The sequence below is a fragment of the Cydia strobilella genome, chromosome Z (assembly GCF_947568885.1).
Source record: "Cydia strobilella chromosome Z, ilCydStro3.1, whole genome shotgun sequence".
Taxonomy (NCBI): domain Eukaryota; kingdom Metazoa; phylum Arthropoda; class Insecta; order Lepidoptera; family Tortricidae; genus Cydia; species Cydia strobilella.
This window is the reverse complement of record NC_086068.1, coordinates 61,030,688-61,044,016: the sequence shown is the minus strand read 5'-3', so window position 1 is coordinate 61,044,016 and position 13,329 is coordinate 61,030,688. Positions and strand designations below refer to the sequence as shown.

Sequence of the window (13,329 nt, the reverse complement as noted above, 5' to 3'; positions counted from 1 at the left end):
GCACACGTAGCACCCCTGGAGTTGCGTCCATAGGCTACGGTGGCCGCTTACCATCAGGCGGGAGGTATGCTGTATAAAACATGTTTGATTACAGACTCGCCACTTGCGCTCCCACACCGGCGCGCGGCCGTACCGGTGCCCGGCGTGCGCGCGCACGTTCGCGGACAGCTGGAAGCGCAAGCTGCATCTCATGCGCATGCGCGCCGACCCCAGCGTGCGCGTGTGCCCGAGAAACCTGCCTACTGCTGTGGAACCTGACTAATTTTTCATTTAATGTCTTTCTTTTCATATTTTTGGACCCATGGTTCAAAAGTTGGGGGGGGGGGCACAATTTTTTTTCTGTCGTAGCGATAATTTTCGAAAATATTCACTTAATCAAAATAAACATGTTTTTTGAAGACCCCTATTCGTTTTGATAGACCCATCCAACAATACCCCATACTATAGGGTTAAAGCAAAAAAATTATTACACCCCCACTTTACGTGTAGGGGATAGGGGAGGGGAGGTACCCTAAAAAGCTTTTTTTTAGATTTGGTTGTACGACTACCGGATTTATTGATTTATAGTTGGTCAAACCAAATTGTCAGTCAATAAGAACAAAAAGAACTATGATTTTATTTTGGGTGCTAGAGTTAGACCAAGACAAGTCAACAACGACTTTCATAGCACACGCAGTGCAAGTGTTATTTTAAACGTCAACCTTCTATGAAATTAAGACGTATAAATAACACTTGCGCTGCGTGTGCTATCAAAATCGTTGCCGACTTCTCTTGGTCTAACTCTAGTACTAGTGTAAGACAAAGATAGTATGATTCTCTCTGTCTGTGTTCGAAATGAGACAGTCCTTTGACAAACTATATATATCCATAGAGTAACTTATACTAGAGCGGTACTGTCATAGTAAATTTTGTAACCCCAGTAAATTCACTGCCATCTGTCGACACACTTTAAAACTAAAAATGAAGATTTATAAAAATACGATAAAATGTATTTAAATATGGATAAATGATTTTCTTATTTGCATTAATTATTTTCATGATTTTGACCCATGTTCTTTGACTGATATGCGTTAAAATTGTTAAATAACAAACGAAACCGTCAACGCCATCTATACGACAGTAGGCCAAAGCTAGTAGCGCCCTCTGAACAAGAATCAAATTTTCTTGATTTTCGAGGCACGTTTTTTCCTTAGACTGTATCCATCTATTACGGAGTTATATCTATCTTTGATATATCCATGCCAAATTGCAGCTTTATAGCACTAACGATCACGGAGCAAAGCCTCGGACAGACAGACTGACATGGCGAAACTATTAGGGTTCCTAGTTGACTACGGAACCCTAAAAAAACAACTACGGTCATATTTTTTATTATTATTTTGAACGTATCCTTAAAGCTGTCACTGTCACATACTCGCTGTCATGTCAATAGTGTCAACTGTCAATCAATTCACCATAACGATTTCACTTTCACGTGCGTGCGTAGCTAGAGTTTGCAATCCGGATATCCGAATTATCCGGATATCCGTCGAATCTAGAATCCGGATCCAACGTCTCATAGGATTCGGATAATTTGGATATTTCGGATCTCACGGATCCGTTAAATATTGGTCATGGAACTCATGGACCTATAGCACAAACAATTTTCGAATAAAATTAATGAATGATTTCGTACATTTTGCCATAAAAAATGTATTGTACATTTATTTTATTTAAATTTAAACACCTCAAGCTAGGTACATCACGCGATAACGTCATAAAATAAATACAAATATTGCTATTATAAAAAAAAAATAATACAAACAGTAGTACTAATAACACTTAAAACTAGCTATCTGGATACCATCTCACTAGAATAAGGGGAATTTTAATCAATTGGATTGAAGTATAAAAAGTAGGTTAGTTGACCGTGATGGCACGATGTAATTTTTCATATAAATTCCATATTAGCAAATCGTTTTGACAGTTCTAAAAAAGAAACTGATTTGACTAGGTAGTAGACCCTATTGTATAAGGCTTTCGCCCAGTCGCCTGTGGGTCGTCTACCTGGAACGTCATTAGTGCTTGTGCGTGTCGTGTTGTTATCATTGACTTTTTTGTGTTATCGTGTCGGTTCCCCATCTTCTGTTGAAATAAATAACACGTGCTTGATGTGATATATAATAGCATTGTAATTTTTTTTCTATAAAGACTGATAGTTATTATTTAATTGTTAATTTGCGAATAAATGTTTAATTTTTGTCATACTTTTCTACACCGATTTCAGTACTTTAATTTCAAATAAAACCTATTATCCATGAAAATAGCCTTTTTATACCGAAAACTTGTAGAACGTAACTTTTTTTATACATATCCGCATTATCCGAAATATCCGGATATCCGGATCCGTCAAATTTTAATATCCGAAATATCCGGATCTGAAAAATTGACGGATATTGCAAACCCTATTACAAGTACTGCGACGTGACCAGAAAATCTATTTAATTCAAAATTCTGAAATTTAATTCCCCAGATTATAAAGTAAAAACGTCAACCAAATCTGGTTAAAATGGGGAAGAACAAATCACCAAAAGGATAGAAAATTGAAACCATACTTGTGGGTAAGATCACGAAAAAGAAAACTGGGGTAAAAGATCCCACATCAAAGAAGAAAAAAGTGTCCAAGATAAAAGAACTGGCCACTAAGAGCAGCGATCTTCGTAAATGTAGTAGAAAATAAACAGCTCAGGTTTGCCAGGTCTGGGATCCTAGGACGAACTAAAACCGCCGCAGCCAGAAGACAGAAAACTCAAATTGATGATACCAAAATGCTATATAAGTGGATGAAGAAATAGGAAGCATGCTAATAGTACATTATGATACAAGTGTGCTAAGTTGGTCATTACACACGAGGCGATATTGTGCGCGCGAGCTGTAAGCGACTGTAAGCGAGCGCGCAATAAGAAAGCCGATGTTGTTACAACGGCAACAGAAATACATCATCTGTGAAAATTTCAACTGTCTAGCTATCACGGTTCATACACACACACACACACACGCACGCACGCACGCACGCACGCACGCACGCACGCACGCACGCACGCACGCACGCACGCACGCACACACACACACACACACACACACACACACACACACACACACACACACACACACACACAAAGTATGCACAGCTATCTGTAAGTTTCAAAGTAACTCTCTGTACAATGTGTACCAATATTTTTTTTTTTTTTTTTTTTTTTTAATTTATTTAGAAACAAACAGTCTTATAAAACATGTAGGTGAATAAGCTGACAGCTAGAATTTATTACAATGTAGACCTATAGTTTCCTGTATGTAAATTATTAATAAAACTTAATACTATGAAATGCTATCTGAGACAACAGTGAAATTAACAAATAATGAGATAACTTAACCTAGCTTTAATACTAATTTAATAGAGAATAAACTTTCTTCTTAAATAACCCTAACGAACTGCCAAATATATCCGCGTTCATACACTTTTCATTATACAACCTGCATGCGCGTTTAATATATGATTGCTGTGCATATTTAGTGCGACATGTCCCAACACTGAACAGCATTTTGCTCCGACAACCACGTTCTGTTCTACGAGGCACTCGAAAACCTATATTATGTAGAAGTTCAGGGGCATCTACAAGATTATTTATTATTTTAAATAAAAATATCAGATCATTACATGAACGCCTTAATGACAGAGGTTGAAGGTTGTGTCTTGAAATTGAGGAGGCGTAATTTTCGTAGTTACCCCTTATTCGGAATTCGAGAGCTTTAATAAATATTTTTTGCACCCTTTCTATTCTCTTTTTATGTACATCATAGCAGGGATTCCATACCACCGAAGCGAATTCCAAGCGGCTTCTGACGTAGCTATTATAAAGTATCCTGTAAGTTAACGGTCTACGAAAAGGTTTAGCAATGCGAAGTATAAACCCTAATTGTTTATAAGCCTTATTTAAAATGTTGTCGATATGAGGGATGAAGGTTAGTTTTGTGTCAATTAATACACCCAAATCACGTATACTATCCTGACGCGTTAGAGTACTGCCACATAATTTATAATTGTATAATATAGGATTTTTTTTACGGCCAAATGTAATAACGCAGCATTTGCTATTGTTTAAAAACAAACTACTTCTAGTGCAGTAATCCTCAAATTTAAGTAAATCCTCTTGCAACATAGAACAGTCTGCGGGGGTCTTAATGACTCGGAATATTTTGGTGTCATCGGCATAGAGAAGGGCTTCCGAGTTAGATAAACACTCCGTTATATCATTAATGTATAAAATAAATAACATTATATATACCTTATATATATACCTAGATTAAGGAACCAGTATAACGAAACTGGGTCCTGTAACACAGGGTTTCCTAGCTCAGGACACAGGGCCGTGATTTATTGTATACTCAAATTTACACAATAAACTATGGATGGTATAGAAAGGATCGCAATCTCTTATGGCAGAATTGTTGTAAAAGTGACCGCGTTAAGCTTTAAATAATAGTTCCTAATCTCTCCGGTGGCGCTAGTTAGGCTCTGGGACATGAGTATAACATGAACCATATAAGGCAACAAATAACCCGACCAAATTACGTAGGTTGTTTTTGGTAGTATTTCGGTGTATGGTGGCGCCGCCTAATTACTGTTTTTCGATGGACACTTTTCATACATAGAGATTTGGCTCCTTTATACAGTCTCCATGCAATAAACTTTTTTCATTTTTTTTTTCATTCTCGTTTTTTGTCTGTCTGTCTCGGCTTTGCTCCGTGATCGCTAGTGCTAGAAAGCTGCAATTTGTCATGGATACATACTTAAATCATGCATTGCGAATTTGCGACCATGCGAACTAATGAGGGCTACTGTTTTTGTGCTCACCAGGTGGCGCTACTGTAGATGTAGGTCCAGAAAAACATCTCAAAATTCTTCTATGCTTATTTTTACAAAATAAAGTATTTTAACGTCTAAATGTGCCATATTTTAGTTTGCACTTTTTTTAAACCACTATCATTTATTGAGCTATATCTATCGTTTACCATGAATATTCAAAGATGGACAAATATTTACCACAAATTATGAATAAGGAGTAAAAATTCCCGAAAAAAAGCTTGAAACCCCCAAAACTTCTATGCATTTGACATTTTGAAAGACCTCCATCTACACTAGCGCCCCTAGCGGCGAAATTAAACGCGGTAGCCCTCATTGCGACAGAACGGTAAAATAAAAACTATAATTTTTTTTTTATCTGGAATAACTATAGTCTGTCAAACAACTTTGTCAGTAGAAAAAGGCGCGAAATTCAAATTTTCTATGGGAAGATAACCCTTCGTGGCTACATTTTTTAAGTCGCTCCAGACTACACCACCGTTCCACACTCGCGTTCGCGGCTTTGCGTCGCGATTCGCGCATGAGTGTGGAGGGACCTTTAAAATGGCTTGACAAACTATATAAACAAAATTTTCACATTTATTATCTATGGTTTGACGCGTTTCCGAACGAAGCGATGTAATGCCAACCAATCACAGCACCGATCAAACGGTTTCATTACCTCTACAGTTTTATAAATCTTCATTTTTAGTTTTAAAGTGTGTCGATAGATGGCAGTGAATTTATAGCGGTTACAAAATTTACTATGACAGTACCGCTCTATCTTATTATATCCTCTTTGCTCTACACGCAGGGGTCGGCCACCTTTTAGCAGCCAAGGGCCACATAGCGGTTAGCCAAATTGCAGCGGGCCGCACTATATAAAAATTGCAAGATTATAAAAATATCATAATAGTTATTTGTTATACAAGGGTGCAAAGTTGTATTTTACCCGCGAGTGTTTCAACACACGAGAAGTAAAATACATTTGCACCCGTGTGTAACACAAAACTTTTCCCCTCACTATAGCGAGGAAAGTGCAACATCCACAGGCGTTAGATCATCTTCATCACTGGAATCACTAATTTTTTTACGATATTATAACAGAAAACACTAGAAATTCTGATTTTTACGTGAGTCGGTAAGAAGAACAGTAAAAATTTTGTTGACAATGTTGACATTTCTGTTCTGACGTATGAAATGTCAACGATGCGTTTTGAAATTGCATCGACTCAACTTGTGCGTTCAGAATTATATTTAACATCATTATAAAAAATTTAACGTTTCTTATGGAATTTTAAGGTTTATGACTTAAAATTATTAAATAAAGCTAAATTTGGTCTTTTTTATTAGATTCTCAAACCATTTATTTAATGTTAATTAATATCGAACGAACTATTATTATGAGCGTTTTACGTTTTGTTATCTGTCAAGCTACTTAAACACGCTCCATCCAAGGTCAAATTACTTTCCCCACTAGTAGATAAAATGCGTTTTCCCCGCTTGTTTTAAAGGATAATAGACGGCTTTCCAAGCTAGTGAGGGAAAAAATATATTTAAATATGGATATTTTTTTATTTTATTTGCATTAATTATTTTATATGATTTTGACCCATGTTCTTTCACTGACATGCGTTAAAATTGTTAAATAACAAACGAAACCGTCAACGCCCTCTATACGAGAGTAGGCCAAAGGTAGTGGCGCCATCTGATCAAGAATAAAATTTTCTTGATTTTCGAGGCACGTTTTTTCCTTAGACTGTATCCATCTATTACGGAGTTATATCTATCTTTGCTTTACCTATTCAACTCGTAACAAGGTTAGGTACTTAAGAAAACTCTCGGTAACAAAACGGAAAGTTAACAGTTGATGGCGCGGTTACGTAATTAACACTCGAATTTTTAACAACTGCTAATTTAGAGACAGAAATTACTCTTCCGTTTCCCAAAGTTAACAAAAGTGGGGCCTTTTAATTACGTACCTACTGATTACTCCATCTTTATTTGTGACGTTTTCGATTAAAAGGTACCAAATTGTCGCTTACCATGAGGACGAAAATTGCTTGTATCTTTATACGAAAAACCTGCCAGGGCATCGTTATGGCAAGCGACAATGTACCTTTTGCTTGAAAACGACACATTTATTGCTGTACCATTAGCAAAGATAGATATAGCTCCGTAATAGATGGATACAGTCTAAGGAAAAAACGTGCCTCGAAAATCACGAAAATTTGATTCTCGATCAGAGGGCGCCACTAGTTTTGGCCTACTCTCGTATAGAGGGCGTTGACGGTTTCGTTTGTTATTTATAATTTTAACGCACATCAGTGAAAGAACATGTGGGTCAAAATCATAAAAATAATTAATGCAAATAAAAAAATCATTTATCCATATTTAAATACATTTTAACGTATTTTTATAAATCTTCATTTTTAGTTTTAACGTATGTCGATAGATGGCAGTGAATTTACAGCGGTTACAAAATTTACTATGACAGTACCGCTCTATCTTATTATATCCTCATTGCCATTAGGTACTTACACAAACCATTTCGAGACAAACCTTATTTATTTTGTAAAATAGGCTTGATAATTATCAGGTGTGATATCGAACCTTTTTAGGGTTCCGTAGCCAAATGGCAAAAAACGGAACCCTTATGGATTCGTCATCTGTCTGTCTGTCCGTCCGTATGTCACAGCCACTTTTTTCCGAAACTATAAGAACTATACTGTTGAAAGTTGGTAAGTATGTATTCTGTGAACCGCATTAAGATTTTCACACAAGAATAGAAAAAAAAATTTGGGGGTTCCCCATACTTACTGACAGTCAAACATTTTTTTTTTCATCAAACCCATATGGGGTATCTATGGATAGGCCTTCAATGATATTGAGGTTTCTAATATAATTTTTTTTTACTGAATAGTTTGCGCGAGAGTCACTTCCAAAGTGGTAAAATGTGTCCCCCCCTGTGAGTTCTAAAATAAGAGAATGATAAAACTAAAAAAAATATATGATGTACATTACCATGCAAACTTCCACCGAAAATTGGTTTGAACGAGATCTAGTAAGTAGTTTTTTTTAATACGTCATAAATCGTAAACCGCAATTCAATCAACTCCAACAGACGTGATTTTTTTTTTGCCTTTTTTTGCGTAATGGTACGGAACCCTTAGTGTGCGAGTCCGACTCGCACTTGGCCGGTTTTTATAGTAATCGAGAATTTTCAACGAGCACATGTATTATTATTTACCGACATCTTTTTTATTGATATCAAATCCCTAGAATGTGCCCCGAGTTATCACAGGTTTGCTACTGATTATGCAAATTTGCCTTCTCTTTGGTTTCCTCGTATTAGATATGAAAATTACTTTTCACCTCAGCAGCTCGAACAAGCCTTCTTTCGTCACTCCCTGGAGTGAGGAAAGTGCGACTTTCCTCACTCCAGGGAGTGAAACAAAGTAGCTTTTTAATTTAGTTTAGTGAAGGCCACTACTAATTTTTTTTCTGTAATATTCTGTGTAATTCGAAATACATGTTAACCTTTAAGAGGCCGGTGTCGATTTTAGTCGCAAAAATGTAAAATTGATAGATTTAGTCGGTGAAATTGTACACCTTTTGATACCTAATTGAAAAAACAAGTACTGGTTTCTATTAGCACGTCTTCTTATCTTACCTTTTATCAGATCAATTTTTTGAAAACAGACTCACTAAATTAGTAATGTTTGCTTTTCTGATGTACGTTTAGGTAAACGCGCGTAAAGCATTGATTTTGTCGCTCTTATTTGTAAATTTCGTAAAGTTTGGACTGCTAAACATGGTAGTTTTGTATTACACATATTCTGTGCTTGACGTTTATCAGACTACATTTTTATTATTATGACTTTGAAGTAGTGTAAATGAAAGTTAGACGAAATCAATTTTCTCCAGAAATTACTTCAAAACAAGTGACAATATCTCTGAAAATGGACTTAATTTCAACGTAATTTTGATACTTAAATAATTTACAACATCTGCTGAAACTATTCTTATACATCAATTTGTATAATTTACCACCATATTTTTTTTATGAATTTTTAAAAACTGCCTCTTCTTTTCATATTTTACCGGTGACGCACGCTTGCGACCTCATTATTAAAAGGCAAGATGAGAAGACGTGCTAATAGAAACCAATACTTGTTATTTAGATATTACGTAACAAAACGTGTATAATTTCAACGACTAAATCTATCAATTTTACTTTTTTGCTCCAAAATCGACTACGGCCTCTTAATATGTTCTCACTACTGAGGTGAAAAATTATGTGTGCAACACGAGAGCAAAGTTATTTTACATCTCGTGTTTTTGAGTCCCTCGCAAGGAAAACCAACTTTCCTCTCTTGTTGCACAAATAACTATAGGGTTTTACTCGGGTGAAAGGCACCAAGCATAATTTCATCCCTGATTAACCATTGAATGATTATTACTTTGTAACAATAGTGACGGAAGGGTAACTACGGAACCCTACACTGAGCATAGCCCGACATGCTTTTGGCTGGTTCTTTTATTTTAATTAGCGAGGTGACTTTATATTACGGTGTTAATACTGTTAATTGTTCGTATTCCTGGCGGATAAATCCATACTAATCCATACTAATATTATAAATACGAAAGTGTCTGTCTGTTACCTCTTCACGCTTAAACCGCTGACGGTACTTTTTGTCCCAGAAGTCATCCTTTAAGGGAGTGAAAAGGGGGGGGGGGGATCGATAAAAAGCAGATTGGATAAAAAATAAGCTACCCAAATTACTAACTCCACGCAGACGAAGTCGCTGACAAAAGCTAGTATCTAAAGTGTGTCGGTCTGTCTCTGTTACGCTTGAACCGCTGAACCGATTTAGTTGAAATTTGGTATAGAGATATACCCAAATTACTAACTCCACGCAGACGAAGTCGCAGGCAAAAGCTAGTGTTTAATAATAAGAACAACTCCTTTTGTAGACTCAGCCAGTGGCTAACTAGAGGGGGGAGGGGGGGGGGGGTAGAGGGGGCAAGTGCCCCGGGCGCCATCCAAGGGGGGGCGCCCAAATGGGAAACTTTTGTCAGTCGTCAGGGGGCGCAAATTTGGTGACTGCCCCGGGCGCCATATCCTCTAGCTGCGCCCCTGGACTCAGCACTTCTCAGACTTTGAGCACGCTCCTAATACCTACCTCTCGCTTCGAATGATGATCCCTATCCTATAACAGTTTATTCAAGTCTCTTCTGGTTGAGCTTGGTTGAAAAACCCAACCAAAAATTTGACACAATTCTAGGGATCAGGGGAGTAGCTAAAGGATATGGCAGTCACCAAATTTGCGCCCCCTGACGACTGACAAAAGTTTCCCTGCTGCTGCCTTTTGCCCATTTTGGCGCCCCCCCCCTTGGATGGCGCCCGGGCGAAAAACCTGTCAGCGTCCTTATGGCAAGCGACAATGTGGTAGCTTTTGCTTGAAAACGACACATACCTCCCTAATCTACGCAGACCAAGCAAAAAGCAAAACATCGCTTTATTCTAACATTCATATTATGCCCCGAGCACTTGAACGCTCTTAAAAACTCACAATCATAGACAATTTAAAACTCATATTTTATTCCACAAAAGTCGACCCTCACTATAAATTTAATTGGTACAGGTCCCTAACTTTTCGATTTATATTCGAACAGCTTTTAAACCAACTCGATATAGCTGAATGCATGCTCAAGAATCACTAGAGCGCAAAACTTTGTAGGGACCCTATTGGTGGGTGCTCGGAGGGTGGAGTTTGAGGCCCCGCCCGTGCGCCCCGCGCATGCTAAACACGCTTTAAGCCCCGTTTAAGCGGTGTTTTGGCCCAAAACCGCAAGAAAATGTATGTAACGGCGGTTAGGGGCGTTGCTAAATGAAAATAATTTTCGCGTCGGTTGCGTTCTGAATATGGCCGACAGTTTGACGGGGGACAGGAGGCCCGCTGCATTCTGCGAACAGACATTATAAAAATTTACTACTAAATTAATCAAGTACACATTTGATAATTGAAGATATGAGTAATTGACAATGTGATTTAGTTTTTTAAAGTTAAGTTTTTAATTGAGCAGAATGCAAGACAGTCACAAGTCGTTTCTGATCAAAGATCTGTTGGGTGATGTTCTTCGACCGGTGCCGGGTGAGTTTATTTTTAATGCTAAACAACTTAGTGAAAAGGCTTATATTGACCGGGATATAGACCGTGATTACCTTTTGTATTATTTATGGTCAATATAAGTCTAGTGAAACTAACCGTGAATCATTCAAAACTCTAATTAGTGAAAAGGTACAGTTAAAATATATATACATTTATGTGGTAAAAACTAAAAACATACCAAAAAAAGACAAGATTTGTTGTAAAAAAATTTTTTCACCACACCAGCTCGTGCTATTAAATTTTTATTCTTCTAAAACAGATAAGAAAGTTGCATTTTGTCCACTATATTGGCCAAGTAATTTGATACAAATATTGAGTTGTTTTCGCGTGTTCGCGGTGAAATTGATTTTGGATAATAAATATTTAATTGCGTTAATTTGGATTGGATTTGTAATGTTTTTCGGTTCGCATTTTCCTTGCGTTGGTGTTTAACCTTGTGCCTCGAAACCCTCGCAACGCTCAAGGGAGTTAAACAACAAATTCTTTGTCCGGTACAGTCAAGGGCATAAATATATATACATTCCCAGTTTCAAAAATATGTGTAAGTACGCTCTTACACCTTAGACAATAAAGTCGTGTTCACATATTTTTGAGCCATTTGTCTGGATCGATATTTTTGCCTTCGACTGTACATAAAATAAATAACTATAGATTCAATTGTAATAAAGTGAGTTGTATTTTTTAAATGTACCTTGAATAAATATCTATAGGTAGTTGTGCTAATAATTGTATATGTTTGCGTCCTTTGTATTAATTATAATTATTATAGCAATAGTCTAATTCTGCAGCGCAGCGAATTCAAATTGACGAATAAATAAATAAACCGACCAAGTGCGAGTCGGACTCGCGCACGAAGGGTTCCTTACCATTACGTGAAAGACGAAAAAAAAGTTTATCGTATGGGAGCCGCACTTAAATATTTATTTTATTCTGTTTTTAGTATTTGTTGTTATAGCGGCAACAGAAATACATCATCTGTGAAAATTTCAACTGTCTAGCTATCATGGTTCATGAGATACAGCCTGGTGACAGACGGACAGACAGACAGCGGAGTAATAGGGTCCCGTACGGAACCCTAAAAATGAAAAATTAAAAAGTAAAACCGGCGTCCGCTGTTTTCACTTAAAATTTAGTTCTATCAAAATAATTAACTTAAATTGCAACAGTAAAGGGGCCCACTGACTATCAGTCCGCCGGACGATATCGGCCTGTCAGTTAGAACAAAATTTTTATAGTTCCGAACAACTGATATGCCGATATCGTCCGGCGGACATCAGTCCTGACCCCCACCCACCGCCCACAATGGGCCCACTGACTATCAAGTCAGTGGGCCCATTTAGAGTGTTTTTGTATGAAATGAGTTAAGAGGCCGGTGTCGATTTTAGTCGCAAAAATGTAAAATTGATAGATTTAGTCCCAGAAATTTTACACCTTTTGTTACCTAATTGAAATAACAAGTACTGGTTTCTATTAGCACGTCTTCTTATCTTACCTTTTATCAGATCAATTTTTTGAAAACAGACTCACTAAATTAGTAATGTTTGCTTTTCTGATGGACGTTTAGGTAAACGCGCGTAAAGCACTGATTTTGTCGCTCTTATTTGTAAATTTCGTAAAGTTTGGACTGCTAAACATGGTAATTTTGTATTACACATATCCTGTACTTGACGTTTATCAGACTACATTTTTATTATTATGACTTTGAAGTAGTGTAAATGAAAGTTAGACGAAATCAATTTTCTCCAGAAATTACTTCAAAACAAGTGACAATTTTTCTAAAAATCGACTTAATTTCAACGTAATTTTGATACTTAAACAATCTACAACATTTGCTGAAACTATTCTTATAAATCAATTTGTATAATTTACCACCATGATTTTTTGATGAATTTTTAAAAACCGCCCCTTCTCTGCATGCATTACCGGTGACGCACGCTCGCGACCTCATTATTAAAAGGCAAGATGAGAAGACGTGCTAATAGAAATCAATACTTGTTATTTAGATAATACGTAACAAAACGTGTATAATTTCAACGACTAAATCTATCAATTTTACATTTTTGCTCCAAAATCGACTACGGCCTCTTAATGTGATTAATTTTTCAATGTAATTCAATGCTGACAGTAGTTTATATAGTGCTTAATAATATAATAATATATAACTATAAGTGTATGTGAATACTAATGTAACCAACACTATTCGTTTTGTTGTGATTTTTTCCAAAACACACGTCGTTCAAATGTACGTGTGAAATTGTTATTATTTACTTA

General features: G+C 36.7%; 1 protein-coding gene across 1 annotated transcript in view; it reads left to right on the top strand.

The window, feature by feature from the left end:
* Positions 1 to 10,909: 10,909 nt before the first annotated feature.
* Positions 10,910 to 13,329, top strand: part of LOC134754741 (homeobox protein MSH-A) — a 34,969-nt gene continuing 32,549 nt past the window's right edge. The window contains exon 1 of the mRNA XM_063691086.1: positions 10,910 to 11,040. Coding sequence (XP_063547156.1) covers positions 10,974 to 11,040 — 67 coding nt within the window. The 5' untranslated portion in view covers positions 10,910 to 10,973. The remainder of the gene's footprint in view (positions 11,041 to 13,329) is intronic.